At 56.5% G+C, this 27,785-nt stretch overlaps 1 protein-coding gene across 1 annotated transcript in view; it reads right to left on the reverse strand.

The window, feature by feature from the left end:
• Nucleotides 1-27,785, reverse strand: part of SEC63 (SEC63 protein translocation regulator) — a gene marked incomplete at its 5' end in the record, with an annotated part of 64,790 nt that overhangs the window by 217 nt on the left and 36,788 nt on the right. Inside the window, 3 exons of the mRNA XM_078879937.1 lie at nt 4,036-4,134; nt 10,790-10,891; nt 21,619-21,702. Of these exons, the coding sequence (XP_078736063.1) occupies nt 4,036-4,134; nt 10,790-10,891; nt 21,619-21,702 (285 nt within the window). The remainder of the gene's footprint in view (nt 1-4,035; nt 4,135-10,789; nt 10,892-21,618; nt 21,703-27,785) is intronic.

Genomic DNA, 27,785 nt, shown 5'->3' on the forward strand with positions numbered 1-27,785 from the left:
GACACAGAGACACGGGGGAGACACGGGGGGAGAGACACAGAGACACGGGGGGGAGACACGGGGGGGAGACACAGAGACACGGGGAAGGGGGGAGACACAGAGACACGGGGGAGACACAGAGACACGGGGAAGGGGGGAGACACGGGGGGGAGACACAGAGACACGGGGGGGGAGACACAGAGACACGGGGGGGAGACACAGAGACACGGGGGGGAGACACAGAGACACGGGGGGGAGACACAGAGACACGGGGGAGACACACGGGGGGGACCGGGGGAGACACAGAGACACGGGGAAGGGGGGAGACACAGAGACACGGGGGAGACACAGAGACACGGGGAAGGGGGGAGACACGGGGGGGAGACACAGAGACACGGGGGGGAGACACAGAGACACGGGGGGGAGACACAGAGACACGGGGAAGGGGGGAGACACGGGGGGGAGACACAGAGACACGGGGGGGAGACACAGAGACACGGGGGGGAGACACAGAGACACGGGGGAGACACACGGGGGGGGAGACACAGAGACACGGGGAAGGGGGGAGACACAGAGACACGGGGGAGACACAGAGACACGGGGAAGGGGGGAGACACGGGGGGGAGACACAGAGACACGGGGGGGAGACACAGAGACACGGGGGGGAGACACAGAGACACGGGGGGGAGACACAGAGACACGGGGAAGGGGGGAGACACGGGGGGGAGACACAGAGACACGGGGGGGAGACACAGAGACACGGGGGGGAGACACAGAGACACGGGGAAGGGGGGAGACACAGAGACACGGGGGAGACACAGAGACACGGGGAAGGGGGGAGACACGGGGGGGAGACACAGAGACACGGGGGGGAGACACAGAGACACGGGGGGGAGACACAGAGACACGGGGGGAGAGACACAGAGACACGGGGGGGGGGGGAGACACGGGGGGGGAGACACAGAGACACGGGGAAGGGCGGAGACACGGGGGGGAGACACAGAGACACGGGGGGGGGGGACACGGGGGGGGGGGGGGACACAGAGACACGGGGGGGGGGGGGGACACAGAGACACGGGGGGGGGGGGGGACACGGGGGGGGGGGACACGGGGGGGGGGGGGGACACGGGGGGGGGGGGGACACGGGGGGGGGGGGACACGGGGGGGGGGGGGACACGGGGGGGGGGGGACACGGGGGGGGGGGGACACGGGGGGGGGGGACACGGGGGGGGGGGGACACGGGGGGGGGGGACACGGGGGGGGGGGGGACACGGGGGGGGGGGACACGGGGGGGGGGGACACGGGGGGGGGGGGACACGGGGGGGGGGGACACGGGGGGGGGGGGACACGGGGGGGGGGGGACACGGGGGGGGGGGGGACACGGGGGGGGGGGACACGGGGGGGGGGGACACGGGGGGGGGGGGACACGGGGGGGGGGGGACACGGGGGGGGGGACACGGGGGGGGGGGGGACACGGGGGGGGGGGACACGGGGGGGGGGGACACGGGGGGGGGGGGACACGGGGGGGGGGGGGGACACGGGGGGGGGGGACACGGGGGGGGGGGGACACGGGGGGGGGGGACACGGGGGGGGGGGGACACGGGGGGGGGGGACACGGGGGGGGGGGGGACACGGGGGGGGGGGGACACGGGGGGGGGGGACACGGGGGGGGGGGACACGGGGGGGGGGGACACGGGGGGGGGGGGGACACGGGGGGGGGGGACACGGGGGGGGGGGGACACGGGGGGGGGGGGGACACGGGGGGGGGGGGACACGGGGGGGGGGGACACGGGGGGGGGGGACACGGGGGGGGGGGACACGGGGGGGGGGGACACGGGGGGGGGGACACGGGGGGGGGGGGGACACGGGGGGGGGGGGGACACGGGGGGGGGGGGGACACGGGGGGGGGGGACACGGGGGGGGGGGACACGGGGGGGGGGGACACGGGGGGGGGGGACACGGGGGGGGGGGGACACGGGGGGGGGGGGACACGGGGGGGGGGGGACACGGGGGGGGGGGACACGGGGGGGGGGAGACACGGGGGGGGGGGGGCTGTGTGAGCACGTGTCTCTCTCTGTGAGCCCATGGGTGACAATGGGCGACAGGGTGAGTTGCGAGTCCACCCCAGTGGAGCAGGAGGTGGAGGTCGTTGTCCACCCCTGTGGAGCGAGGGTGGAGCGGTGTGTGTGTGTGGTTGTCCACCCCTGTGGAGTGGTGTGTGTGTGTGTGTGGTTGTCCACCAGGGTGGAGCGGGGGGGGTGGAGCGGTGTGTGTGTGTGTGGTTGTCCACCCCTGTGGAGCGAGGGTGGAGCGGGGTGTGTGTGTGTGGTTGTCCACCCCTGTGGAGTGGTGTGTGTGTGTGTGTGTGGTTGTCCACCAGGGTGGAGCGGGGGGGGGTGGAGCGGTGTGTGTGTGTGTGGTTGTCCACCCCTGTGGAGCGAGGGTGGAGCGGGGTGTGTGTGTGTGGTTGTCCACCCCTGTGGAGTGGTGTGTGTGTGTGTGTGTGGTTGTCCACCAGGGTGGAGGGGGGGGGGGGTGGAGCGGTGTGTGTGTGTGTGGTTGTCCACCCCTGTGGAGCGAGGGTGGAGCGGGGTGTGTGTGTGTGGTTGTCCACCCCTGTGGAGTGGTGTGTGTGTGTGTGGTTGTCCACCAGGGTGGAGCGGGGGGGGTGGAGCGGGGTGTGTGTGTGTGTGGTTGTCCACCCCTGTGGAGCGGTGTGTGTGTGTGTGTGGTTGTCCACCCCTGTGGAGCGAGGGTGGAGCGGGGTGTGTGTGTGTGGTTGTCCACCCCTGTGGAGCGGTGTGTGTGTGTGTGTGGTTGTCCACCCCTGTGGAGCGAGGGTGGAGCGGTGTGTGTGTGTGGTTGTCCACCCCTGTGGAGTGGTGTGTGTGTGTGGTTGTCCACCAGGGTGGAGCGGTGTGTGTGTGTGTGGTTGTCCACCCCTGTGGAGCGAGGGTGGGGGTGGAGCGGTGTGTGTGTGTGTGGTTGTCCACCAGGGTGGAGCGGTGTGTGTGTGTAGTTGTCCACCAGGGTGGAGCGGTGTGTGTTGTGTGGTTGTCCACCAGGGTGGAGCGGGGTGTGTGTGTGTGTGGTTGTCCACCAGGGTGGAGCGGGGTGTGTGTGTGTGGTTGTCCACCAGGGTGGAGCGGGGTGTGTGTGTGTGTGTGGTTGTCCACCAGGGTGGAGCGGGGTGTGTGTGTGTGGTTGTCCACCAGGGTGGAGCGGTGTGTGTGTGTGTGTGGTTGTCCACCAGGGTGGAGCGGTGTGTGTGTGTGTGTGGTTGTCCACCAGGGTGGAGCGGGGTGTGTGTGTGTGGTTGTCCACCCCTGTGGAGCGAGGGTGGAGCGGTGTGTGTGTGTGTGGTTGTCCACCAGGGTGGAGCGGTGTGTGTGTGTGGTTGTCCACCAGGGTGGAGCGGTGTGTGTGTGTGTGTGGTTGTCCACCAGGGTGGAGCGGTGTGTGTGTGTGTGGTTGTCCACCCCTGTGGAGCGAGGGTGGAGCGGTGTGTGTGTGTGTGGTTGTCCACCAGGGTGGAGCGGTGTGTGTGTGTGTGGTTGTCCACCAGGGTGGAGCGGTGTGTGTGTGTGGTTGTCCACCAGGGTGGAGCGGTGTGTGTGTGTGGTTGTCCACCAGGGTGGAGCGGTGTGTGTGTGTGTGTGGTTGTCCACCCCTGTGGAGCGGTGTGTGTGTGTGTGGTTGTCCACCCCTGTGGAGCGGTGTGTGTGTGTGTGGTTGTCCACCAGGGTGGAGCGAGGGTGGGGGTGGAGCGGTGTGTGTGTGTGTGGTTGTCCACCAGGGTGGAGCGAGGGTGGGGGTGGAGCGGTGTGTGTGTGGTTGTCCACCAGGGTGGAGCGAGGGTGGGGGTGGAGCGGTGTGTGTGTGTGTGGTTGTCCACCCCTGTGGAGCAGTGTGTGTGTGGTTGTCCACCCCTGTGGAGCGAGGCTGGGGGTGGAGCGGTGTGTGTGTGTGTGTGTGGTTGTCCACCAGGGTGGAGCGGTGTGTGTGTGTGTGTGTGGTTGTCCACCAGGGTGGAGCGGGGTGTGTGTGGTTGTCCACCTCCTCCGCGTCGCGCAGGGTGCAAACGTGCAGTGGGGGGGTCACCAGACTCTGACGGCGCTTGTCCAGGATGTACAACCACCACCACTCCTGCTTCTCCTGCAGACAGACACACGCAGAGAGACACGGTGAGACACGGTGAGACACGCAGAGAGAGACACGGTGAGATACGGTGAGAGAGACACGGTGAGAGAGACACGGTGAGACACGCAGAGAGACACGCAGAGAGACACAGAGACACAGGATGTACAACCACCACCACTCCTGCTTCTCCTGCAGACAGACACACGCAGAGAGACACACGCAGAGAGACACAGAGACACAGGATGTACAACCACCACCACTCCTGCTTCTCCTGCAGACAGACACACGCAGAGAGACACACGCAGAGAGACACAGAGACACAGGATGAACAACCACCACCACTCCTGCTTCTCCTGCAGACAGACACACGCAGAGAGACACAGAGACACGCAGAGAGACACAGGATGTACAACCACCACCACTCCTGCTTCTCCTGCAGACAGACACACGCAGAGAGACACAGAGACACAGGATGTACAACCACCACCACTCCTGCTTCTCCTGCAGACAGACACACGCAGAGAGACACGGTGAGACACGGTGAGACACGCAGAGAGAGACACGGTGAGATACGGTGAGAGAGACACGGTGAGAGAGACACGGTGAGACACGCAGAGAGACACGCAGAGAGACACAGAGACACAGGATGTACAACCACCACCACCACTCCTGCTTCTCCTGCAGACAGACACACGCAGAGAGACACACGCAGAGAGACACAGAGACACAGGATGTACAACCACCACCACTCCTGCTTCTCCTGCAGACAGACACACGCAGAGAGACACGCAGAGAGACACAGAGACACAGGATGTACAACCACCACCACTCTTGCTTCTCCTGCAGACAGACACACGCAGAGAGACACGCAGAGAGACACAGAGACACAGGATGTACAACCACCACCACTCCTGCTTCTCCTGCAGACAGACACACGCAGAGAGACACACGCAGAGAGACGCAGAGACACAGGATGTACAACCACCACCACTCCTGCTTCTCCTGCAGACAGACACACGCAGAGAGACACAGAGACACAGGATGTACAACCACCACCACTCCTGCTTCTCCTGCAGACAGACACACGCAGAGAGACACAGGATGTACAACCACCACCACTCCTGCTTCTCCTGCAGACAGACACACGCAGAGAGACACAGAGACACAGGATGTACAACCACCACCACTCCTGCTTCTCCTGCAGACAGACACACGCAGAGAGACACAGAGACACGCAGAGAGACACAGAGACACAGGATGTACAACCACCACCACTCCTGCTTCTCCTGCAGACAGACACACGCAGAGAGACACAGAGACACGCAGAGAGACACAGGATGTACAACCACCACCACTCTTGCTTCTCCTGCAGACAGACACACGCAGAGAGACACAGGATGTACAACCACCACCACTCCTGCTTCTCCTGCAGACAGACACACGCAGAGAGACACACACAGAGACACAGGATGTACAACCACCACCACTCTTGCTTCTCCTGCAGACAGACACACGCAGAGAGACACGCAGAGAGACACAGAGACACAGGATGTACAACCACCACCACTCCTGCTTCTCCTGCAGACAGACACATGCAGAGAGACACAGAGACACAGGATGTACAACCACCACCACTCCTGCTTCTCCTGCAGACAGACACACGCAGAGAGACACAGGATGTACAACCACCACCACTCCTGCTTCTCCTGCAGACAGACACACGCAGAGAGACACACACAGAGACACAGGATGTACAACCACCACCACTCTTGCTTCTCCTGCAGACAGACACACGCAGAGAGACACGCAGAGAGACACAGAGACACAGGATGTACAACCACCACCACTCCTGCTTCTCCTGCAGACAGACACACGCAGAGAGACACAGAGACACAGGATGTACAACCACCACCACTCCTGCTTCTCCTGCAGACAGACACACGCAGAGAGACACAGACACACGCAGAGAGACAGGATGTACAACCACCACCACTCCTGCTTCTCCTGCAGACAGACACACGCAGAGAGACACAGAGACACGCAGAGAGACACAGAGACACAGGATGTACAACCACCACCACTCCTGCTTCTCCTGCAGACAGACACACGCAGAGAGACACAGAGACACGCAGAGAGACACAGAGACACAGGATGTACAACCACCACCACTCCTGCTTCTCCTGCAGACAGACACACGCAGAGAGACACGCAGAGAGACACAGAGACACAGGATGTACAACCACCACCACTCTTGCTTCTCCTGCAGACAGACACACGCAGAGAGACACAGAGACACAGGATGTACAACCACCACCACTCTTGCTTCTCCTGCAGACAGACACACGCAGAGAGACACACGCAGAGAGACACGCAGAGACACAGGATGTACAACCACCACCACTCTTGCTTCTCCTGCAGACAGACACACGCAGAGAGACACACGCAGAGAGACACAGGATATACAACCACCACCACTCCTGCTTCTCCTGCAGACAGACACACGCAGAGAGACACGGTGAGACACGCAGAGAGACACAGAGACACAGGATGTACAACCACCACCACTCTTGCTTCTCCTGCAGACAGACACACGCAGAGAGACACACGCAGAGAGACACAGGATGTACAACCACCACCACTCCTGCTTCTCCTGCAGACAGACACACGCAGAGAGACACACGCAGAGAGACACAGGATCACTCCTGCTTCTCCTGCAGACAGACACACGCAGAGAGACACGCAGAGAGACACAGAGACACAGGATGTACAACCACCACCACTCTTGCTTCTCCTGCAGACAGACACACGCAGAGAGACACGGTGAGACACGGTGAGACACGCAGAGAGAGACACGGTGAGATACGGTGAGAGAGACACGGTGAGAGAGACACGGTGAGACACGCAGAGAGAGACACGGTGAGACACGGTGAGAGAGACACGGTGAGACACGCAGAGAGAGACACGGTGAGACACGGTGAGAGACACGGTGAGACACGGTGAGACACGGTGAGACACGCAGAGAGACACACAGAGACACGCAGAGAGAGACACGGTGAGACACGCAGAGAGAGACACGGTGAGACACGGTGAGACACGCAGAGAGAGACACAGGATGTACAACCACCACCACTCCTGCTTCTCCTGCAGACACAGAGACACGCAGAGAGACACGGTGAGACACGCACAGTAGGTGAGTGAGTAGGTGAGTAGGTGAGTAGGTGAGAAGGTGAGTGAGTAGGTGAGTGAGTAGGTGAGTGTGTAGGTGAGTAGGTGAGTGAGTAGGTGAGTGAGTAGGTGAGTGTGTAGGTGAGTGAGTAGGTGAGTGAGTAGGTGAGTAGGTGAGTGAGTAGGTGAGTGAGTAGGTGAGTAGGTGAGTGAGTAGGTGAGTGAGTAGGTGAGTGAGTAGGTGAGTGAGTAGGTGAGTGAGTAGGTGAGTGTGTAGGTGAGTGAGTAGGTGAGTGAGTAGGTGAGTAGGTGAGTGAGTAGGTGAGTGAGTAGGTGAGTGAGTAGGTGAGTGAGTAGGTGAGTGAGTAGGTGAGTAGGTGAGTGAGTAGGTGAGTGAGTAGGTGAGTGAGTAGGTGAGTGAGTAGGTGAGTGAGTAGGTGAGTGTGTAGGTGAGTGAGTAGGTGAGTGAGTAGGTGAGTGAGTAGGTGAGTAGGTGAGTGAGTAGGTGAGTGAGTAGGTGAGTGAGTAGGTGAGTGAGTAGGTGAGTAGGTGAGTGAGTAGGTGAGTGAGTAGGTGAGTGTGTAGGTGAGTGAGTAGGTGAGTGAGTAGGTGAGTAGGTGAGTGAGTAGGTGAGTGAGTAGGTGAGTAGGTGAGTGAGTAGGTGAGTGAGTAGGTGAGTGAGTAGGTGAGTGAGTAGGTGAGTGAGTAGGTGAGTGTGTAGGTGAGTGAGTAGGTGAGTGAGTAGGTGAGTAGGTGAGTGAGTAGGTGAGTGAGTAGGTGAGTGAGTAGGTGAGTGAGTAGGTGAGTGAGTAGGTGAGTAGGTGAGTGAGTAGGTGAGTGAGTAGGTGAGTGAGTAGGTGAGTGAGTAGGTGAGTGAGTAGGTGAGTGTGTAGGTGAGTGAGTAGGTGAGTGAGTAGGTGAGTGAGTAGGTGAGTAGGTGAGTGAGTAGGTGAGTGAGTAGGTGAGTGAGTAGGTGAGTGAGTAGGTGAGTAGGTGAGTGAGTAGGTGAGTGTGTAGGTGAGTGAGTAGGTGAGTGAGTAGGTGAGTGAGTAGGTGAGTAGGTGAGTGAGTAGGTGAGTGAGTAGGTGAGTGAGTAGGTGAGTGAGTAGGTGAGTGAGTAGGTGAGTGAGTAGGTGAGTGAGTAGGTGAGTGAGTAGGTGAGTGAGTAGGTGAGTGAGTAGGTGAGTGAGTAGGTGAGTGAGTAGGTGAGTGAGTAGGTGAGTAGGTGAGTGAGTAGGTGAGTGTGTAGGTGAGTGAGTAGGTGAGTGAGTAGGTGAGTGAGTAGGTGAGTGAGTAGGTGAGTAGGTGAGTGAGTAGGTGAGTGAGTAGGTGAGTGAGTAGGTGAGTGTGTAGGTGAGTGAGTAGGTGAGTGAGTAGGTGAGTGAGTAGGTGAGTAGGTGAGTGAGTAGGTGAGTGAGTAGGTGAGTGAGTAGGTGAGTGAGTAGGTGAGTGAGTAGGTGAGTAGGTGAGTGAGTAGGTGAGTGTGTAGGTGAGTGAGTAGGTGAGTGAGTAGGTGAGTGAGTAGGTGAGTAGGTGAGTGAGTAGGTGAGTGAGTAGGTGAGTGAGAAGGTGAGTGAGTAGGTGAGTGAGTTGGTGAGTGAGTAGGTGAGTAGGTGAGTGAGTAGGTGAGTGAGTAGGTGAGTGAGTAGGTGAGTGAGTAGGTGAGTGTGCGAGTGAGTGGGTGAGTGAGTAGGTGAGTAGGTGAGTGAGTAGGTGAGTGAGTAGGTGAGTGAGTAGGTGAGTGAGTAGGTGAGTAGGTGAGTGAGTAGGTGAGTGAGTAGGTGAGTGAGTAGGTGAGTGAGTAGGTGAGTGAGTGTGTGTGTGTGAGTGAGTGAGTGAGTGACTAGGTGAGTGAGTAGGTGAGTGAGTAGGTGAGTAGGTGAGTGTGTAGGTGAGTGAGCAGATGAGTGAGAAGGTGAGTAGGTGAGTGAGTAGGTGAGTGAGTAGGTGAGTAGGTGAGTAGGTGAGTGAATAGGTGAGTAGGTGAGTGAGTGGGTGAGTGAGTAGGTGAGTGAGTAGGTGAGTGAGTAGGTGAGTGAGTAGGTGAGTGTGTGAGTGAGTAGGTGAGTGGGCGAGTGAGTAGGTGAGTGAGTAGGTGAGTAGGTGAGTGAGTAGGTGAGTAGGTGAGTAGGTGAGTCTGAGAGTGAGTGTGTGTGTGAGTGAGTAGGTGAGTGAGTAGGTGAGTGAGTGAGTAGGTGAGTGAGTAGGTGAGTGTGTGAGTGAGTAGGTGAGTGGGCGAGTGAGTGGGTGAGTGAGTGAGTGACTAGGTGAGTAGGTGAGTGTGTGAGTAGGTGAGTAGGTGAGTAGGTGAGTCTGAGAGTACCTCTGGGTAGGAGCGAGTGTACACGGTGTGAGTGAGTAGGTGAGTAGGTGAGTGAGTAGGTGAGTAGGTGAGTGAGTAGGTGAGTGAGTAGGTGAGTGAGTGGGTGAGTGAGTGGGTGAGTGAGTAGGTGAGTGAGTAGGTGAGTGAGTAGGTGAGTGAGTAGGTGAGTGAGTAGGTGAGTAGGTGAGTGAGTAGGTGAGTGAGTAGGTGAGTGAGTAGGTGAGTGAGTGTGTGTGTGTGTGTGAGTGAGTGAGTGACTAGGTGAGTGAGTAGGTGAGTGTGTGAGTGAGTAGGTGAGTGAGTAGGTGAGTGAGTAGGTGAGTGAGTAGGTGAGTGAATAGGTGAGTGAGTAGGTGAGTAGGTGAGTAGGTGAGTGAGTAGGTGAGTAGGTGAGTCTGAGAGTACCTCTGGGTAGGAGCGAGTGTACACGGTGTGAGTGAGTAGGTGAGTGAGTAGGTGAGTAGGTGAGTGAGTAGGTGAGTAGGTGAGTGAGTAGGTGAGTAGGTGAGTAGGTGAGTAGGTGAGTCTGAGAGTACCTCTGGGTAGGAGCGAGTGTACACGGTGTGAGTGAGTGTGTGTGTGTGTGAGTGAGTGAGTGACTAGGTGAGTGAGTAGGTGAGTGTGTGAGTGAGTAGGTGAGTGGGCGAGTGAGTAGGTGAGTGAGTAGGTGAGTGAGTAGGTGAGTAGGTGAGTAGGTGAGTAGGTGAGTCTGAGAGTGAGTGTGTGTGTGAGTGTGTGTGTGAGTGAGTAGGTGAGTGAGTAGGTGAGTGAGTGAGTAGGTGAGTGAGTAGGTGAGTGAGTAGGTGAGTGAGTAGGTGAGTGAGTAGGTGAGTGAGTAGGTGAGTGTGTAGGTGAGTGAGTAGGTGAGTAGGTGAGTAGGTGAGTCTGAGAGTACCTCTGGGTAGGAGCGAGTGTACACGGTGTGAGTGAGTAGGTGAGTAGGTGAGTAGGTGAGTGAGTGAGTAGGTGAGTGAGTAGGTGAGTGAGTAGGTGAGTGAGTAGGTGAGTGAGTAGGTGAGTGAGTAGGTGAGTGAGTAGGTGAGTGAGTGAGTAGGTGAGTGTGTGAGTGAGTAGGTGAGTGGGCGAGTGAGTGGGTGAGTGAGTGACTAGGTGAGTGAGTAGGTGAGTGAGTGTGTGAGTAGGTGAGTAGGTGAGTAGGTGAGTAGGTGAGTCTGAGAGTACCTCTGGGTAGGAGCGAGTGTACACGGTGTGAGTGAGTCGGCTGCGTGCGTTCATCAGCGCTCGCTCCCTCTTGTGGATGCTCTGCTGAAGTTCAGCCCACTCCTACAGACTCACACACAGACTCACATGACTCACACAGACTCACACACAGACTCACATAGACTCACATAGACTCACATAGACACACAGACTCACACACAGACTCACATAGACTCACATAGACTCACATAGACACACAGACTCACACACAGACTCACATAGACTCACATAGACTCACATAGACACACAGACTCACACACAGACTCACATAGACTCACATAGACTCACATAGACACACAGACTCACACACAGACTCACATAGACTCACAGACTCACATAGACACACAGACTCACACACAGACTCACATAGACTCACATAGACTCACATAGACACACAGACTCCTACAGACTCACATAGACTCACATAGACTCACATAGACTCACACAGACTCACACACAGACTCACATAGACTCACACAGACTCACATAGACACACATAGACTCACATAGAGACACAGACTCACACACAGACTCACACACAGACTCACATAGACTCACATAGACTCACATAGACACACAGACTCCTACAGACTCACACACAGACTCACATAGAGACACACAGACTCATAGAGACTCACATAGACACACAGACTCACATAGACTCACATAGACTCACATAGACTCACATAGACTCATAGAGACACACAGACTCCTACAGACTCACATAGACTCACATAGACTCACATAGACTCACACACAGACTCACATAGACTCACACAGACTCACATAGACTCACACACAGACTCACATAGACTCACATAGACACACAGACTCACACACAGACTCACATAGACTCACACCGACTCACATAGACTCCTACAGACTCACACACAGACTCATATGACTCACACAGACTCACATAGACACACAAACTCCTACAGACTCACACACAGAGACTCACATAGACTCCTACAGACTCACACACAGACTCACATGACTCACACAGACTCACATAGACACACAGACTCCTACAGACTCACACACAGACTCACATGACTCACACAGACTCACACACAGACTCACATAGACTCACACAGACTCACACACAGACTCACATAGACTCACATAGAGACACACATAGACTCCTACAGACTCACACACAGACTCACATAGACTCACATAGACTCACATAGACACACAGACTCCTACAGACTCACACACAGACTCACATAGACTCACACAGACTCACACACAGACTCACATAGACTCACACAGACTCACACAGAGACACATAGACACACATAGACTCACATAGAGACTCACATAGACTCACACAGACTCCTACAGACTCACACAGAGATTCACATAGACTCACATAGAGACACACAGACTCACATAGACTCACAGAGACACACAGACTCACATAGACTCACACAGACTCACATAGACACACAGACTCCTACAGACTCACACACAGACTCACATAGAGACACACAGACTCACATAGAGACACACAGACTCACATAGACTCACATAGAGACACACAGACTCACATAGACTCACATAGACTCACACAGACTCACATAGACTCACATAGACTCACACAGACTCACACAGACTCACACGACTCACACAGAGACTCACACAGAGACACACAGACTCACACAGAGACACACAGACTCACACAGACTCACACACAGACTCACATAGACTCACATATAGACTCACACAGAGACTCACACAGAGACACACAGACTCACACAGAGACACACAGACTCACACAGACTCACACACAGACTCACATAGACTCACATAGAGACACAGACTCACACACAGACTCACATAGACTCACACAGACTCACATAGACTCCTACAGACTCACACACAGACTCACATAGACTCACACAGACTCACACACAGACTCACATAGACTCACATAGAGACACACAGACTCACATAGACTCACACAGAGACACACAGACTCACACACAGACTCACATAGATTCACATAGATTCACACAGACTCCTACAGGCTCACACACAGACTCACATAGACTCACATAGAGACACACAGACTCACATAGACTCACAGAGACACACAGACTCACATAGACTCACACAGACTCACATAGACACACAGACTCCTACAGACTCACACACAGACTCACATAGAGACACACAGACTCACATAGAGACACACAGACTCACATAGACTCACATAGAGACACACAGACTCACACAGAGACTCACATAGACTCCTACAGACTCACACACTGACTCACATAGACTCACACAGACTCACATAGACTCCTACAGACTCACACACAGACTCACATAGACTCACACAGACTCACACAGACTCACACACAGACTCACATAGACTCACATAGACTCACATAGACACACACAGAGACACACAGACTCACACAGAGACACATAGACTCACAGACTCACACAGAGACACACAGACTCACACAGAGACACACAGAGACACACAGAGACTCACATGACTCACAAACACTCATAGATTCACACAGACTCACACAGACTCACACAGACTCACACAGACTCACACAGAGACACATAGACTCACACAGAGACACACAGACTCACACAGACTCACACATTCACACAGACTCACACAGAGACACATAGACTCACACAGACTCACACAGAGACACATAGACTCACACAGACTCACACAGACTCACACAGAGACACATAGACTCACACAAACTCACACAGACTCACACAGACTCACACAGAGACACATAGACTCACACAGACTCACACAGACTCACACAGAGACACACAGACTCACACAGACTCACACAGACTCACACAGAGACACACAGACTCACACAGACTCACACAGACTCACACAGAGACACATAGACTCACACAGACTCACACAGAGACACACAGACTCACACAGACTCACACAGAGACACATAGACTCACACAGACTCACACAGACTCACACAGACTCACACAGAGACTCACATGACTCACATACTCATAGATTCACACAGACTCACACAGACTCACACAGAGACACATAGACTCACACAGAGACACACAGACTCACATAGAGACACACAGACTCACACAGAGACACACAGACTCACACAGAGACACACAGACTCACATAGAGACACACAGACTCACACAGACTCCTACAGACTCACACAGAGACTCACATAGACTCACACAGAGACACATAGACTCACACAGAGACCCACAGACTCACACAGAGACACACAGACTCACACAGAGACACACAGACTCACATAGAGACACAGACTCACACAGACTCCTACAGACTCACACAGAGACTCACATAGACTCACACAGAGACACACAGACTCACACAGAGACACACAGACTCACACAGAGACACACAGACTCACACAGAGACACACAGACTCACATAGAGACACACAGACTCACACAGAGACACACAGACTCACACAGAGACACACAGACTCACACAGAGACACACAGACTCACACAGACTCACACAGAGACACACAGACTCACATAGAGACACACAGACTCACATAGAGACACACAGACTCACACAGAGACACACAGACTCACACAGAGACACACAGACTCACACAGAGACACACAGACTCACATAAAGACACACAGACTCACATAGAGACACACAGACTCACACAGAGACTCATAGACTCACACAGAGACACACAGACTCACATAGAGTCACACAGACTCACACAGAGACACACAGAGACACACAGAGACACACAGACTCACACAGAGACACATAGACTCACACAGAGACACACAGAGACACATAGACTCACAGACTCACACAGAGACACATAGACTCACACAGAGACACACAGAGACACACAGAGACACATAGACACACAGAGACCCATAGACTCACACAGAGACACACAGACTCACACAGAGACACACAGAGACACATAGAGACCCATAGACTCACACAGAGACACACAGACTCACACAGAGACACACAGAGACACATAGACTCACAGACTCACACAGAGACACATAGACTCACACAGAGACACACAGAGACACATAGACTCAGACTCACACAGAGATACATAGACTCACACAGAGACACACAGACTCACACAGAGACACACAGAGACACATAGACTCACATAGAGACACATAGACTCACACAGACTCACACAGAGACACACAGAGACACACAGAGACTCATAGAGACACACAGACACACAGAGACACAGAGACCCATAGAGACACACAGAGACACACAGAGACACACAGACTCACACAGAGACTCACAAACTCATGTACACACACACACAGTGACACACACACACAGTGACACACACAGTGACACACATACACAGTGACACACACACAGTGACACACACACACAGTGACACACACACAGTGACACACACACACAGTGACACACACACACAGTGACACACACACACAGTGACACACACACACAGTGACACACACACACACAGTGACACACACACAGTGACACACACACACAGTGACACACACACACAGTGACACACACACACAGTGACACACACACACAGTGACACACACAGTGACACACACAGTGACACACACACACAGTGACACACACACAGTGACACACACACACAGTGACACACACACACAGTGACACACACACACAGTGACACACACAGTGACACACACAGTGACACACACAGTGACACACACACACAGTGACACACACACACAGTGACACACACACACACACAGTGACACACACACACAGTGACACACACACACAGTGACACACACACACAGTGACACACACAGTGACACACACAGTGACACACACACACAGTGACACACACAGTGACACACACAGTGACACACACACAGTGACACACACACAGTGACACACACACAGAGACACACACACAGTGACACACACACAGTGACACACACACAGTGACACACACACAGTGACACACACACAGAGACACACACACAGTGACACACACACAGTGACACACACACAGTGACACACACAGTGACACACACACACACACAGTGACACACACACAGTGACACACACAGTGACACACACAGTGACACACACACACAGTGACACACACACAGTGACACACACAGTGACACACACACACAGTACACACAGTGACACACACACACAGTGACACACACACACAGTGACACACACAGTGACACACACACACAGTGACACACACACACAGTGACACACACAGTGACACACACACACACAGTGACACACACACACACAGTGACACACACACAGTGACACACACAGTGACACACACACACAGTGACACACACACACAGTGACACACACACACAGTGACACACACAGTGACACACACACAGTGACACACACACACAGTGACACACACACAGTGACACACACACAGTGACACACACACACAGTGACACACACACAGTGACACACACAGTGACACACACACAGTGACACACACAGTGACACACACACACACAGTGACACACGCACACACACAGTGACACACACACACAGTGACACACACACAGTGACACACACAGTGACACACACACACAGTGACACACACACACAGTGACACACACACACAGTGACACACACAGTGACACACACAGTGACACACACACACAGTGACACACACAGTGACACACACACACAGTGACACACACACACACAGTGACACACACACACAGTGACACACGCACACACACAGTGACACACACACACAGTGACACACACACACAGTGACACACACAGTGACACACACACACAGTGACACACACAGTGACACACACACACAGTGACACACACAGTGACACACACACACAGTGACACACACACACAGTGACACACACAGTGACACACACACACAGTGACACACACACACACAGTGACACACACACACAGTGACACACACACACAGTGACACACACACACACAGTGACACACACACACACAGTCACACACACACACACACACAGTGACACACACAGTGACACACACAGTGACACACACACACAGTGACACACACACACACACACAGTGACACACACACACAGTGACACACACACACACAGTGACACACACACACACAGTGACACACACACACAGTGACACACACACACACAGTGACACACACAGTGACACACACACACACAGTGACACACACACACAGTGACACACACACACACAGTGACACACACACACAGTGACACACACAGTGACACACACACACAGACACACACAGTGACACACACAGTGACACACACAGTGACACACACACAGTGACACACACACACACAGTGACACACACACACACAGTGACACACACACACACAGTGACACACACACAGTGACACACACACACACAGTGACACACACATACACACACACACAGTGACACACACACAGTGACACACACACACACAGTGACACACACACACACACAGTGACACACACACACACAGTGACACACACACACACAGTGACACACACACACACACAGTGACACACACACACACAGTGACACACACAGTGACACACACACACACAGTGACACACACACACACAGTGACACACACACACACAGTGACACACACACACAGAGACACACACAGTGACACACACACACAGTGACACACACAGTGACACACACAGTGACACACACACACAGTGACACACACAGTGACACACACACACAGTGACACACACACACACACAGTGACACACACACAGTGACACACACACAGTGACACACACACACAGTGACACACACAGTGACACACACACACACAGTGACACACACACACACAGTGACACACACACACACAGTGACACACACACACAGTGACACACAGTGACACACACAGTGACACACACACACACAGTGACACACACACACACACACACACAGTGACACACACACACACAGTGACACACACACACACACACAGTGACACACACACACACAGTGACACACACACACACAGTGACACACACAGTGACACACACACACACAGTGACACACACACAGTGACACACACAGTGACACACACACACACAGTGACACACACACACAGTGACACACACAGTGACACACACACACACACAGTGACACACACACACACACACAGTGACACACACACACAGTGACACACACACACACACACACAGTGACACACACAGTGACACACAGTGACACACACACACACAGTGACACACACACAGTGACACACACACACACAGTGACACACAGTGACACACACACACAGTGACACACACACAGTGACACACACACACAGTGACACACACACAGTGACACACACACACACAGTGACACACACACACACACAGTGACACACACACACACAGTGACACACACACACACAGTGACACACACACACACAGTGACACACACACACACAGTGACACACACACACACAGTGACACACACAGTGACACACACACACACAGTGACACACACACACAGAGACACACACAGTGACACACACACACAGTGACACACACAGTGACACACACAGTGACACACACACACACAGTGACACACACACACAGAGACACACACAGTGACACACACACACAGTGACACACACAGTGACACACACAGTGACACACACACACAGTGACACACACAGTGACACACACACACACAGTGACACACACACACACAGTGACACACACACACACAGTGACACACACACACAGTGACACACACAGTGACACACACAGTGACACACACACACACAGTGACACACACACAGTGACACACACACACACAGTGACACACACACACAGTGACACACACACAGTGACACACACAGTGACACACACACACACAGTGACACACACAGTGACACACACAGTGACACACACAGTGACACACACACACACAGTGACACACACACAGTGACACACACAGTGACACACACACACACAGTGACACACACACACACACACAGTGACACACACACAGTGACACACACACACACACAGTGACACACACAGTGACACACACACACACACACAGTGACACACACACACAGTGACACACACACACACAGTGACACACACACAGTGACACACACACACACACAGTGACACACACAGTGACACACACACACACAGTGACACACACAGTGACACACAGTGACACACACACAGTGACACACACACAGTGACACACACACACACAGTGACACACAGTGACACACACACACAGTGACACACACACAGTGACACACACACACAGTGACACACACACACACACACAGTGACACACACAGTGACACACACAGTGACACACAGTGACACACACACAGTGACACACACACAGTGACACACACACACACAGTGACACACAGTGACACACACACAGTGACACACACACAGTGACACACACACACAGTGACACACACACACACACAGTGACACAGTGACACACACAGTGACACACACAGTGACACACACACACACAGTGACACACACACACACAGTGACACACACACACACACACACACAGTGACACACACACACACACACACAGTGACACACACACACAGTGACACACACACAGTGACACACACACACAGTGACACACACACACAGTGACACACACACACACACAGTGACACACACACACACAGTGACACACACACACAGTGACACACACACAGTGACACACACACACACAGTGACACACACACACACAGTGACACACACACAGTGACACACACACACACAGTGACACACACACACAGTGACACACACAGTGACACACACAGTGACACACACACACAGTGACACACACACACACAGACACACACACACACACAGTGACACACACACACACACACACAGTGACACACACACACAGTGACACACACACACACACACACAGTGACACACACACACAGTGACACACACACACACAGTGACACACACACACAGTGACACACACACAGTGACACACACACACACACACAGTGACACACACACACACAGTGACACACACACACAGTGACACACACACACACAGTGACACACACACACACAGTGACACACACACACACACACACAGTGACACACACAGTGACACACACACACAGTGACACACACACACACACAGTGACACACACACACAGTGACACACACACACACAGTGACACACACACACACACAGTGACACACACACACAGTGACACACACACACAGTGACACACACACACACACAGTGACACACACACACAGTGACACACACACACACAGTGACACACACACACAGTGACACACACACACACACAGTGACACACACACACACAGTGACACACACACACAGTGACACACACAGTGACACACACACACACAGTGACACACACACACAGTGACACACACACAGTGACACACACACACAGTGACACACACAGTGACACACACACACACAGTGACACACACACACAGTGACACACACAGTGACACACACACACACAGTGACACACACACACACACAGTGACACACACACACACAGACACACACACACAGTGACACACACACACACAGTGACACACACACAGTGACACACACACACAGTGACACACACACACACAGTGACACACACACACACAGTGACACACACACACAGTGACACACACACACACAGTGACACACACACACACACACAGTGACACACACACACAGTGACACACACACACAGTGACACACACACACACACACACAGTGACACACACTGTGACACACACACAGTGACACACACACACAGTGACACACACACAGTGACACACACAGTGACACACACACACACACAGTGACACACACACACACACACAGTGACACACACACAGTGACACACACACACACACACAGTGACACACACACAGTGACACACACACACACACACACAGTGACACACACTGTGACACACACACAGTGACACACACACAGTGACACACACAGTGACACACACACACACACACAGTGACACACACACACAGTGACACACACACACAGTGACACACACACACACACACAGTGACACACACACAGTGACACACACACACACACACAGTGACACACACACAGTGACACACACACACACAGTGACACACACACAGTGACACACACAGTGACACACACACACACAGTGACACACACACACACACACAGTGACACACACACACACACACAGTGACACACACACACACACAGTGACACACACACACACAGACACACACACACACACACACAGTGACACACACACAGTGACACACACACACACACACAGTGACACACACACAGTGACACACACACACACACACAGTGACACACACTGTGACACACACACAGTGACACACACACACAGTGACACACACACAGTGACACACACAGTGACACACACACACACACACAGTGACACACACACAGTGACACACACACACAGTGACACACACACACACACACAGTGACACACACACAGTGACACACACACACACACACAGTGACACACACACAGTGACACACACACACACACACAGTGACACACACACAGTGACACACACAGTGACACACACACACACAGTGACACACACACACACACACAGTGACACACACACACACAGTGACACACACACACACACACAGTGACACACACACACAGTGACACACACACACACACAGATGTGTGTGTGTGTGTGTAGCGAGTGTCCGCACCTGGTCTTCATCTCCACCTCTTCCTGCGGCTGCTGCCCCCTCCTCCTGCCCCTCCTCCTCCTCATCATCCTGCACGTCCACATCCTGTGCACAGAGACACACACAGAGAGACACACAGAGAGACAAAGAGACAGGGAGAGAGAGACACAGAGACAAAGAGAGAGACAGTGAGAGACAGAGAGAGAGAACGAGAGACAGGGAGAGAGAGACACAGTTACCCGAGGTGGGACAAAGTCATTGTTATGCAAGTCCAAGTCGAGTCGCAAGTCATCAAATTCATGACTCGAGTCTGACTCGAGTCCAAGTCACATGACTCGAGTCCACACCTCTGACAGTTACAGACTTTTAGGGCAACTTCATTGACCCCAGCGCAATTGCGCCGGAGTCATTTGCATATTTGTGTGAGCCCTTGGCCTGTGCACAAATGAAATTCACAAGGTCGTGGCTCTTGTTGGGTAGGTACGCTACTGCGTACGCGAACCAGTTTTTCCGGAAGCTCATCCAAAGTTCCGTTGAGATGTCGGACAGCGGGGACAGCGGGGACAGCCGCGCGCACCCCACATACCGGTGCGCATCGGTCTGACGCCTCCGGAGTGATCTTATTCTGCCACGCGGCCGAGGGCACCGTCCAGTGGAGCAGCCTCCACTGCAGGTCCCCACAGCGTTTGGTGACGGGGGGCTTGTACAGGCGGCCCCACTGGGGGGGTGGCCGCGCCCGACGGTGCCAAGGCGCTCTCCTCCGCCTGGAGTCTGGGAGTTCCGCCAGCTCCCGGCAGCGCAGCGCCTTGACGCTGCGCGCGTACGGCGCCCCCTTCAGCGCGCCCCCGAAAGGGCACGCTCTGGCAGCTGCCGAGCTTTAGTAGTTTGCCGGAGTCATCTCGCCCCCGGTGGGCCGGGCGCAGGTTAGCCGCAGCTCGGGGAATGAGGAGAGGGGGGGGGGGGCGCCGTCTTCGGGCGCCTCGAGCCGCAGCCGCAGCTCCCGCATCGCCGCCCGCACCAGCCGGACTCCCCACCGGCCAGCGCCGGCGCGGAGTCCGGCGGCGCCGCCCGACGTCGGCCGCGGACCTCCACGCCGAGTGCCGGTCGCGGTTCCGCACCAAGTCCCCCACCGCTCGAATCCCCGCCGAGGTGAAACGGCGGCGGGCCAGCGTCGCTTCCTCTCGGATCTCAGCGAAGCGGCCGTTGGTGGACAGCGGCTCGCGCAGGAACTGCCCGAGCGTGCATTGCGGGTCTCCTCTCTCTCCCAGGCCAGACTGCGCCACGCGTCCAGGAGGCTCCGGTGGAAGGCCGGCAGCCCCGCGTAGTCGACCCGGGCCAGGTCTAACAGGAACATTTCTCTTCCGTAGCCCAGGGCACCCCCGGCGCCTCTCGGCAAGGCGAGGGTGGGTGCCACCCAGGCCGTACAGCAGTCGCTGCACGGTCTGCAGCCTGAAGGTCAGCACCCTGGCGTGGATGTCCACCAGGCCCTGGCCGCCCTCGCCCACCGGTAGGCGGAGGACTCCCGGCCTCAACCAATGTTTCCCGTGCCACGCGAAGTGGGCGAGCGAGCGGGCTGCTCCCCCGCCGAGTAGCCACTCCGGGGGCTGGAGGGTCTTCGCCCTGTGCCACAGCACCGCGGCCGCCAGGTTGTTGCCCACCAGCACCCGCCCCCTGAAGGACATCGCCGGGGCCTAGGCGGCGCGCCCATGCCGCCAACCTGGCCTCGAACCGGTCCCCCAGTTCGGGCCAGTTTCGCCGGGTGACGTCGGGCCCTCCGAGGTGGACGCCCAGCTACCGGGCGCCGTCGGTCTGCCCGCGCCGGCTGCATCATCTCCCCGCGATGATGTAGCCTGTGACGAGCTGTGTGTGGCTACGCCGATACCCGGATGATCGCCCCCTCGGGGCGTAGAGGAGGCCCGACAGGGGTGGGCACCCCTGTCTGACTCCGCTCGCCACGGGGAAAGGTGCTTAGTGGGTGATTGGTGTGTCTCTGTCTGTCTCTGTGTGTCTCTCTGTCTGTCTCTCTGTCTCTCTGTAACTGTGTCTCTCTGTGTCTCTCTCTGTAACTGTGTGTCTCTGTGTCTCTCTGTCTCTCTCTCTGTGTCTCTCTGTCTCTCTCTGTGTCTCTGTGTCTCTGTGTCTCTGTCTCTCTGTGTCTCTCTATCTGTCTCTCTGTGTCTCTGTGTCTCTCTCCCCGTGTCTCCCCGTGTCTCTCTCCCCGTGTCTCCCCGTGTCTCCCCGTGTCTCTCTCCCCGTGTCTCCCTCCCCGTGTCTCTCTCCCCGTGTCTCCCCGTGTCTCTCTCCCCGTGTCTCCCTCCCCGTGTGTCTCCCCGTGTCTCCCCGTGTCTCTCTCCCCGTGTCTCCCCGTGTCTCTCTCCCCGTGTCTCTCTCCCCGTGTCTCCGCGTGTCTCCCTCCCCGTGTCTCTCTCCCCGTGTCTCTCTCCCCGTGTCTCCCCGTGTCTCTCTCCCCGTGTCTCTCTCCCCGTGTCTCTCTCCCCGTGTCTCCCCGTGTCTCCCTCCCCGTGTCTCTCTCCCCGTGTCTCTCTCCCCGTGTCTCCCCGTGTCTCTCTCCCCGTGTCTCTCTCCCCGTGTCTCCGCGTGTCTCCCTCCCCGTGTCTCTCTCCCCGTGTCTCTCTCCCCGTGTCTCCCCGTGTCTCCCTCCCCGTGTCTCTCTCCCCGTGTCTCCCCGTGTCTCTCTCCCCGTGTCTCCCCGTGTCTCTCTCCCCGTGTCTCCCCGTGTCTCTCTCCCCGTGTCTCTCTCCCCGTGTCTCCCCGTGTCTCTCTCCGTGTCTCCCCGTGTCTCTCTCCCCGTGTCTCCCCGTGTCTCTCTCCCCGTGTCTCTCTCCCCGTGTCTCCCCGTGTCTCTCTCCCCGTGTCTCTCTCCCCGTGTCTCCCCGTGTCTCTCTCCCCATGTCTCTCTCCCCGTGTCTCCCCGTGTCTCTCTCCCTGTGTCTCCCAGTGTCTCTCTCTCCCCGTGTCTCTCTCCCCGTGTCTCTCTCCCCGTGTCTCCCCGTGTCTCTCTCCCCGTGTCTCTCTCCCCGTGTCTCTCTCCCCGTGTCTCCCCGTGTCTCTCTCCCCGTGTCTCCCCCCCCCGTGTCTCCCCGTGTCTCCCCGTGTCTCTCTCCCCGTGTCTCCCCGTGTCTCTCTCCCCGTGTCTTCCCGTGTCTCCCTCCCCGTGTCTCTCTCCCCGTGTCTCCCCATGTCTCTCTCCCCGTGTCTCCCCGTGTCTCCCCGTGTCTCTCTCCCCGTGTCTCTCTCCCCGTGTCTCCCCGTGTCTCTCTCCCCGTGTCTCTCTCCCTGTGTCTCCCCGTGTCTCTCTCCCCGTATCTCTCTCCCCGTGTCTCTCTCCCCGTGTCTCTCTCCCCGTGTCTCTCTCCCCGTGTCTCTCTCCCCGTGTCTCTCTCCCCGTGTCTCTCTCCCCGTGTCTCCCCGTGTCTCTCTCCCCGTGTCTCCCCGTGTCTCTCTCCCCGTGTCTCTGTCCCCGTGTCTCCCCGTGTCTCTCTCCCCGTATCTCTCTCCCCGTGTCTCTCTCCCCGTGTCTCCCCGTGTCTCTCTCCCCGTGTCTCCCCGTGTCTCTCTCCCCATGTCTCTCTCCCCGTGTCTCTCTCCCCGTGTCTCTCTCCCCGTGTCTCCCCGTGTCTCTCTCCCTGTGTCTCCCAGTGTCTCTCTCTCCCCGTGTCTCTCTCCCCGTGTCTCTCTCCCCGTGTCTCCCCGTGTCTCTCTCCCCGTGTCTCTCTCCCCGTGTCTCTCTCCCCGTGTCTCTCTCCCCGTGTCTCCCCCCCCCGTGTCTCCCCGTGTCTCCCCGCGTGTCTCCCCGTGTCTCCCCGTGTCTCCCCGTGTCTCTCTCCCCGTGTCTCTCTCCCCGTGTCTTCCCGTGTCTCCCTCCCCGTGTCTCTCTCCCCGTGTCTCCGCATGTCTCTCTCCCCGTGTCTCCCCGTGTCTCCCCGTGTCTCTCTCCCCGTGTCTCTCTCCCCGTGTCTCCCCGTGTCTCCCCGTGTCTCTCTCCCCGTATCTCTCTCCCCGTGTCTCCCCGTGTCTCTCTCCCCATGTCTCTCTCCCCGTGTCTCTCTCCCCGTGTCTCCCCGTGTCTCCCCGTGTCTCCCCGTGTCTCCCCGTGTCTCCCCGTGTCTCCGTGTCTCTCTCCCCGTGTCTCCCCGTGTCTCTCTCCCTGTGTCTCCCAGTGTCTCTCTCTCCCCGTGTCTCTCTCCCCGTGTCTCCCCGTGTCTCTCTCCCCATGTCTCTATCCCCGTGTCTCTCTCCCCGTGTCTCTCTCCCCGTGTCTCCCCCCCCCGTATCTCCCCGTGTCTCCCCGCGTGTCTCCACGTGTCTCCCCGTGTCTCTCTCCCCGTGTCTCCCCGTGTCTCTCTCCCCGTGTCTTCCCGTGTCTCCCTCCCCGTGTCTCTCTCCCCGTGTCTCCCCATGTCTCTCTCCCCGTGTCTCCCCGTGTCTCCCCGTGTCTCTCTCCCCGTGTCTCTCTCCCCGTGTCTTCCCGTGTCTCTCTCCCCGTGTCTCCCCATGTCTCTCTCCCCGTGTCTCCCCGTGTCTCCCCGTGTCTCTCTCCCCGTATCTCTCTCCCCGTGTCTCCCCGTGTCTCTCTCCCCGTATCTCTCTCCCCGTGTCTCTCTCCCCGTGTCTCCCCGTGTCTCTCTCCCCATGTCTCTCTCCCCGTGTCTCTCTCCCCGTGTCTCCCCGTGTCTCCCCGTGTCTCCCCGTGTCTCCGTGTCTCTCTCCCCGTGTCTCCCCGTGTCTCCCTGTGTCTCTCTCCCCGTGTCTCCGTGTCTCCCCGTGTCTCCCTCCCCGTGTCTCTCTCCCTGTGTCTCCCCATGTCTCTCTCCCCGTGTCTCCCCGTGTCTCCCCGTGTCTCTCTCCCCGTGTCTCTCTCCCCGTGTCTCCCCGTGTCTCTCTCCCTGTGTCTCCCCGTGTCTCTCTCCCCGTATCTCTCTCCCCGTGTCTCTCTCCCCGTGTCTCCCCGTGTCTCTCTCCTCATGTCTCTCTCCCCGTGTCTCTCTCCCCGTGTCTCCCCGTGTCTCCCCGTGTCTCCCCGTGTCTCCGTGTCTCTCTCCCCGTGTCTCCCCGTGTCTCCCTGTGTCTCTCTCCCCGTGTCTCCGTGTCTCCCCGTGTCTCCCTCCCCGTGTCTCTCTCCCCGTGTCTCCCCATGTCTCTCTCCCCGTGTCTCCCCGTGTCTCCCCGTGTCTCCCCATGTCTCTCTCCCCGTGTCTCTCTCCCCGTGTCTCCCCGTGTCTCCCCGTGTCTCTCTCCCTGTGTCTCCCCGTGTCTCTCTCCCCGTGTCTCCCCGTGTCTCTCTCCCCATGTCTCTCTCCCCGTGTCTCTCTCCCCGTGTCTCCCCGTGTCTCCCCGTGTCTCCCCGTGTCTCCGTGTCTCTCTCCCCGTGTCTCCCTGTGTCTCTCTCCCCGTGTCTCCGTGTCTCCCCGTGTCTCCCTCCCCGTGTCTCTCTCCCTGTGTCTCCCCATGTCTCTCTCCCCGTGTCTCCCCGTGTCTCTCTCCCCGTGTCTCTCTCCCCGTGTCTCCCCGTGTCTCCCCGTGTCTCTCTCCCCGTATCTCTCTCCCCGTGTCTCTCTCCCCGTATCTCTCTCCCCGTGTCTCTCTCCCCGTGTCTCCCCGTGTCTCTCTCCCCATGTCTCTCTCCCCGTGTCTCTCTCCCCGTGTCTCCCCGTGTCTCCCCGTGTCTCCCCGTGTCTCCCCGTGTCTCTCTCCCCGTGTCTCCCCGTGTCTCCCTGTGTCTCTCTCCCCGTGTCTCCGTGTCTCCCCGTGTCTCCCTCCCCGTGTCTCCCTCCCCGTGTCTCTCTCCCCGTGTCTCCGTGTCTCCCCGTGTCTCCCTCCCCGTGTCTCTCTCCCCGTGTCTCCCCATGTCTCTCTCCCCGTGTCTCCCCGTGTCTCCCCGTGTCTCCCCGTGTCTCCCCGTGTCTCCCCGTGTCTCTCTCCCCGTGTCTCTCTCCCCGTGTCTCCCTCCCCGTGTCTCTCTCCCCGTGTCTCCCCATGTCTCCCCGTGTCTCCCCGTGTCTCCCCGTGTCTCTCTCCCCGTGTCTCTCTCCCTGTGTCTCCCCGTGTCTCTCTCCCCGTGTCTCCCCGTGTCTCCCTGTGTCTCTCTCCCCGTGTCTCCGTGTCTCCCCGTGTCTCCCTCCCCGTGTCTCTCTCCCCGTGTCTCCCCGTGTCTCCCTGTGTCTCTC

The sequence above is a fragment of the Lampetra fluviatilis genome, chromosome 55 (assembly GCF_964198595.1).
Source record: "Lampetra fluviatilis chromosome 55, kcLamFluv1.1, whole genome shotgun sequence".
Lineage (NCBI taxonomy): Eukaryota > Metazoa > Chordata > Hyperoartia > Petromyzontiformes > Petromyzontidae > Lampetra > Lampetra fluviatilis.